Here is a 6000-nt window from a genome sequence, read left to right as displayed (position 1 = left end):
TATGTGGGTCATTCAGGAACTTGGGAGTAAAAGGCCAGATGATCAGTCTGGCTCTTTCTGGGTTTTTTTGTATAAGGCGGTGGGTGCTGCCAGCTTCCCATCCCCCCCTCGACCCCCAGAGAACCAAGGGTGGGTACCCATCCGGAGGCCCCTCCTCTGATGCGAGCACAGGCCCACATCCCGACCGAAAATGTCCTCAACCCTTCCCTCCCTGAAGAGGCTAGGCATGGCTCAGGAGCCTCTTGGTGAAGGAAGAAACAGGATGGATCCGTCTTTTCCTTGACTGCTACTGGTGATGGCCCTCCTGTCCTCAGAACAGAGGAAGGCCGAATGGGGCTGCAGGCTGGCCCTGCACTCAGCTGTGAGCTCGGGCCCGTCCTCTCCCACGCCACGCTGGGCATCTCTGCTGGAGGCTAGGTCTGCCCCAAGTCTCCCACTGACGTCCTGCGTGGCCCAATGCCCCCCTTCTTTCTCTCCCCCCAATCCCTGAAGCATATGATAGGCCTCTGCAAACCAGTAGGCTTTTAACGTGACTCTAAACTGCTCAGAGAGGGGCGCCTGGGTGGCTTCGTCGGTTGCGCGTTCAACTTCGGCTCCGGTCGTGATCTTGAGGCTCGTGAGTTCGAGCCCCGCGTCGGGCTCTGTGCTGACAGCTCGGAGCCTGGAGCCTGCTTCAGATTCTGTGTCTCCCTCTCTCTCTGCCCCTCCCCTGCTCACTCTCTCTCTCTCTCTCCCCCTCAAAATTAAATAAACATTTAAAAAAGTTTTTTAAAAGTTGTTTTTAACTGCTCAGAGAAAAACTGCGCTCGTAGCTGAATGCAAGCACCTGGGGTCTGAGCTGGACGGGAGGGGAGAGAGGTGGCTATTCTAGCTCCTCGAGGAAGGGAGGCGGCAGTGGGCAGAAAAATCTGAGGGTGGGTGCCACCAGTAAGTCACTGGACTCCTGAGTCTGAATCCTGTGAAATGGGGAGAAAGACACATGCGTCACTGGGCTGTGGCATTAGGTATAGCAGGGCCTGTAGACACAGGGAGCTCTGGAGCCTGGAGCGAACCTGGAGACACACTGAACCTGTGTGACAACATTGAAGGGCTTAGACCCTTTCCCAGAACACTTAGCTGCAGAGAGGGTTAGGGGAGAATTTTCGAGAGGAATTGTCCTCTGTTCGCCTACAAAGGACAAAGGGATGGGGTGTGGCAAAAGAAACCTTGGGGAGTTTCTCAGAGGGTGGTGGGGAAACCATTTCTAGGCACAGCGGTGCACGGGGAGAGGGGGCGAAAGAAAGAGATACCAGTAGCATCAGAGAAAATCTAAAGCCTCACCTTGGCCACCAGTCCCCACCCTGAAGCCCTCCAGCAATGTGAACCAGACTAGCAGCCTCTGCCTGAATATGTACCCCCATCAAATTGGGGCAGAGACAGCATGAACCCCTTTGGGGGCTGCACCCTGTCCACAGCTGCTTCCCACCTGGGGTCTTAAGATGGGGATTATGGCCGAGGTGCCCACCTCCACCAGCCTGAAGCCACAGGGCAGGTTTCCCCCCCGAGCCTTGCCCCCGAAGCACTGCCAGCAACGTTCACTATGTTCCAGTGAGGGTTTGTGGGGGCAGCTGCCTGAGGAGGTAAGAGGGAGCACTGCAGAGATCACAAAATGGTAGGCGAGGGCCAAAGGGAACGGTCAACGTCCTCACGGCAAAGCGTGGGGGCACCTCGTAGCCACTCGAGGGTTCCCTTCTAGTCTGACAACTCGGACTTCCTAGGATCAGAGTGAGGGCACTTGGACCAGGGAAAACACCAAACTTTTAAGAGAAAGCAATTTCCTATCAGAGTAAGCCCCCCAAAGAAAGAGGCAACGGCTACGAAGGTTTACCCATTTTTATTTTTTTATAAAACCAGCTACAAACAGTCTCCTTCCCTCCTCACAAACGAAAGCCACACAACACAGCCTACACGCGTGTGAGAGACAAGATGGCAGGGTTGGGTGGGTGGGTTATGAATTTCCACAGGGAGGCACCCCCTCTGTGTTTTCATGCTTCCTCCGGGCCCGGGAAAGGGGCCGGGGCATTGAGGAAGGTCGATCTAGCTCCAGCACACCAAGTCATCTGGTCCAGGCCAAGGGGTAGGGGGGTTCCCTTTCCTCCCTACCATGTTGGGATGGGGCCTCCAGTCACCCCTGAGAAACCTTCTAGGATTTTCTCCATGATAGCAAGAACCTTCTCTAGCCCGAGGCCCCACCAGAGCATGTCTTGAGAAGGTGCACTCCCCCCTCCGGGCCCTCCCTGAGCACGGCCTTGAGTGGGCCAGTGCTTACGATGCCAATGCCTTCCAGACCCAAAATGGGGTACACAGTCCGCCGAGGTGGGCGCACTTATGGGAATGCTGGCTGGGATATGAGAGGGGCAATCCAACAGGGGCATCAGTCTTGGGCTACCTGCCTTCCTTCGAGGCCACCATGGCCGCTCATGGGAAGAGAGGCTAAATGTCAACTTGTTGCCCTCTGTCTGACAGCTGTCTGAATGGACGCAGCCACCAGGCCAGAGGAAGGCTGGACAGCCCACAATGGAATCCCAGTAAAATGTCTGCAGAAAGCTAGGCCTCATTTCCTCCTAGCTGGGCTATTATCCCTGCACTTCTACAAGAGGCAGAGGCAGGAGGCCTGAGATTAGTTTTGCTCTGGAATTGGCCTTGAGCCTGGGAGCCCTTAGAAGAGCTTGAGAAACAGGAAGAACTTCAGTATTGGGTTAAAAACCAAATAAACCATTGGGTTTACCAACAACGTGGCTCGCTGGGCTCCCCCCTCCAGCTTGTGGTAACCACTGAGGACAGGATGGCAGGGGAGATAGAGAATGGATGGGAAGCCCCAGTCTGACCTCGCTGCTGAGAGTCTGTCTTGGGAAGCCTCACTCGTGCATTTGCAGGAGGCTGGCACTGCACTCATCAGTGTGGGCCTTCTGTCCTCTTCCCTCCACTGCTTAAAATTGTCAAAAATTGACTAAATAGAAGGCCCCACTGTGTGTCTTTTTCTTCTTTGCCTCCCCTCTCCTGCTTTACAGAGTAGATGCTGAACGTGGGTGAAAATGTTTCAAGTGGCTTCATGCAAATGGTCTGAGGGTCATTTGCTCGGTGGGTCATGAGGATAGTGGTGTGCCCACAGATGGATTCTGGGCCACCCGACGGTCTGGGGAGCAGGAACACGTGAGCAGGGGGGAATTGACGCCAGTGCTGGCTACTGCCTGCCCTCCAGGGGCAACTCCCACCTGCCCCCCAGCCCAACCTCCCTTGAGAAGGCCGACCTCCCAGTGACTTGCCAGATCTGACAGCTAAATCAAGGGGCAGTGCCCTCCTCCCACCAGAAAAGACCCCATGGAGTCTACAATATGATCACAGGGCTCCCATCTACATGCACACAGGGGTCGGTCTCCGGCGTGGCTGGGGATGCAGTTCTGGGTTCTAGAAAGCCGGGCCGTGTGTCTGGAGCCCCACAGCAAGAGCAGGGAAGGGGGTGGAATAAACAAGCAGCAATGCCAACACCTGTACAAAAGAACTATACAATTTACATATATATTTATGTACAGTATATAAATCTCTTTCTTCTCAGTCCCAGCAACAAACACCTTCCCCCCCCCACCCAAAAAAAACCCTCAAAGTTGTCAGTAGCAGATCCAAAAACGTACAATAAGAGAGAGAATAAACAGTCTTTTTCCCTTTCCTTTTCCCACTGTGGTATTAGATATTGGTATTTAAAAATGGAACCAAAAAGAAAACACGCAAATGGGGGTTGTCAAAAGTGCAAACATGGTGGGCACCACTTATGTTACATGGGATGTGCCTGGGCCGGGGCGGGCGGGGAAGGGGGAGGCGGGGCGTCGCGGAATCGGTGAAGGTTAGGTGTGTCGGATGGTCTGGATGGTCCGTCCTGCCTCCCTGGTCTCTCCACCTGCCCATTGGTTTTCCACTCCTTAGACGAGGCGTCCTACTGGGAAAGGGAATAAGCAAGGAGTTAGAGGTAGGTTTACGGCGTCCTACTGGGAAAGGGAATAAGCGAGGAGTTAGATGTAGGTTTATGAGGAACCCAACGACACGCATCAACTACTCCCAACCTGGGAGTGGCAGCGGTGGGCTTACAGGTGGGGACAGCAGGACCCTTGTAGTGCTAACTAATCCTTCTCTTCGTTCTCGGCACAAAAAAAAAAAAAAAAAAAAAAAAAGAAGAAAGAAAATGGGAGCCAAAGTTATTTGGCCGATTCCTCTACTCCTGCCGTACTACAACGCTGCATTTAGGGGGTCCGTGGCAGGGACCCCAAAAAGAAGACAACTTCCTGAATCGGTTTGGACCTGCTCATTTTTCCTGGGGGAAGCTGCCAACACTACCACCTGCAACAAACAGGAACATACGACACTCAAGTGGCCTTGGCCCCGAGAACTGGTGGAGCTTCCTTTCTACCCGGGTGCCTGTCTCCTGCAACCCCCTGAATGAGGAACGGACTCGAGAAAGAGCCAGAAGTTGTGTGGCCGTGCCTCCTGCTCTGGGGGTGTTGGTGGCCCTCTTCTGCCCGGGTGAACCCACTGCTGGCCAGCACCTTTAAACAGAGTCGCTTTTCCAAAAGGCCAGGCCCTCGTTGGGGTATCTCTCTGAAATCCCTCAACTATTAGCTAAGAGGGCTTTGGTGCTGAGGGACATCGGCATAAGCTTCTTGGGTCCTGGTTCTCCAGGTCACAGAACATCAGGGTGGAGAGAATCTTGGCCGTAACCATGTGGTCCAGCCTCATCATCTAGAAACTGAGGCTTGCAGCAACTGAGGGACTTAGCCAAGGCCCAAGCCTCCCCCTGCTAACCCCCACTCTGCCCCATTGGGGGCTTATGGATCTTGGAGGCTTCTGCAGGGCCCAGGGCTCCTGGAGGAGGAGTGGGAGCTGAGAGGCGGATGCACCAAGAACTGGGCCAGCTCTGCATGACCCCTGGAGGCCGCGTGACTTTGTGCATGTACCTCAACGCCACTGGGTCAGTCTACAGACTGGGAATCGGGGCCACAGCTGTGCTGTCTCCGCTCTGCCTCTGACAGGATCGCCTTGAGGGCTGACTGAATTCATGAAGTGGAGAAAGGGCTTTGAAGAGCATGAAGTGCTGAGGGGACCCGCGCCCACCCAGCCGGTAACGTGAACCCACAGCTCAATGCTCCCGCCCCCGGTTTTGCTAACATTCCTAAGCCCTGAGAAAGTGACACAACCCAGGGTGGGGTGGGGTAGATGCTGGTATGTCTGATTTGACAGGTGAGGAAACCAGCCTGGAGAGGGAGTGGTGGGCCCAGGGCAGGCAGGTGGGCAGTGATGGGATCCGGCCTGGCTCTGAGTCTCATCGCTCATCCACTCTGCCCAGCAGCGGCCTCTCTCAGCGGTGAGCAGAAAGATTCCCACAGAGAAGGAGGGCCCTCTAATCATGCCACCCGCCGAGCTGAGAAGTGCAGGGCCTCTGGTGTCCAGGCCTGGCTTGTGGAGGCTCCCGGCACTAATGCTTTGCCTACATCACATGGCTTACTCCTCGGGGCAATTTTATACGATTGTTATAAAATGACCACGTTGTCTCCATCGTATGACGGCGGAGCTGTGGCTCGGAGACGACACAGCTTTTACGTGGTGAAGCAATCTCGGACCTGGCTACCTTCTCCCAGGACCGTGCTTTGAACCACCGAGGAGGGCAGGGGACAGAAAAAGCCTGAACCCAGGGCAGGCGGCATCCTTGGGCAATTCCAAGGGAGGGCTGGGATTTTTTCACCGACGGAGGAACTAGTCTCCACGCTGCCTGTACTGACACAGGGCGGGGACGATAACCCTGATGAAGATGTTTTACAAACTGAGGAAATGTGGTCCCTCGGACCCAAAGCCACACTCATCCCTAAACTTCGTGCACTCCCCCAGCCCCCGGGAGCCCCCCACCTAGCCTGCAAGCCTCTCTCGGCCCACCAGAGGGCACTGCATGACATCAGATGACCAATGCAGGGGCTC

General features: G+C 55.1%; 1 protein-coding gene across 3 annotated transcripts in view; it reads right to left on the bottom strand.

Annotated features, from left to right (window-relative positions):
- Positions 1 to 1854: 1854 nt before the first annotated feature.
- Positions 1855 to 6000, bottom strand: part of SMOC1 (SPARC related modular calcium binding 1) — a 159351-nt gene continuing 155205 nt past the window's right edge. For 2 of the 3 annotated variants that reach the window (XM_058739481.1, XM_058739483.1), the window contains exon 12: positions 1855 to 3973. In XM_058739481.1, the coding sequence (XP_058595464.1) occupies positions 3957 to 3973 (17 nt within the window). In that variant the 3' untranslated portion in view covers positions 1855 to 3956. The remainder of the gene's footprint in view (positions 3974 to 6000) is intronic. The other variant, XM_058739482.1, reaches the window with a different exon arrangement.

The sequence above is a fragment of the Neofelis nebulosa genome, chromosome 7 (genome assembly GCF_028018385.1).
Source record: "Neofelis nebulosa isolate mNeoNeb1 chromosome 7, mNeoNeb1.pri, whole genome shotgun sequence".
Taxonomy (NCBI): domain Eukaryota; kingdom Metazoa; phylum Chordata; class Mammalia; order Carnivora; family Felidae; genus Neofelis; species Neofelis nebulosa.
The sequence above is the reverse complement of the archived record's forward strand: the minus strand, read 5'-3'. Positions and strand labels throughout refer to the sequence as shown.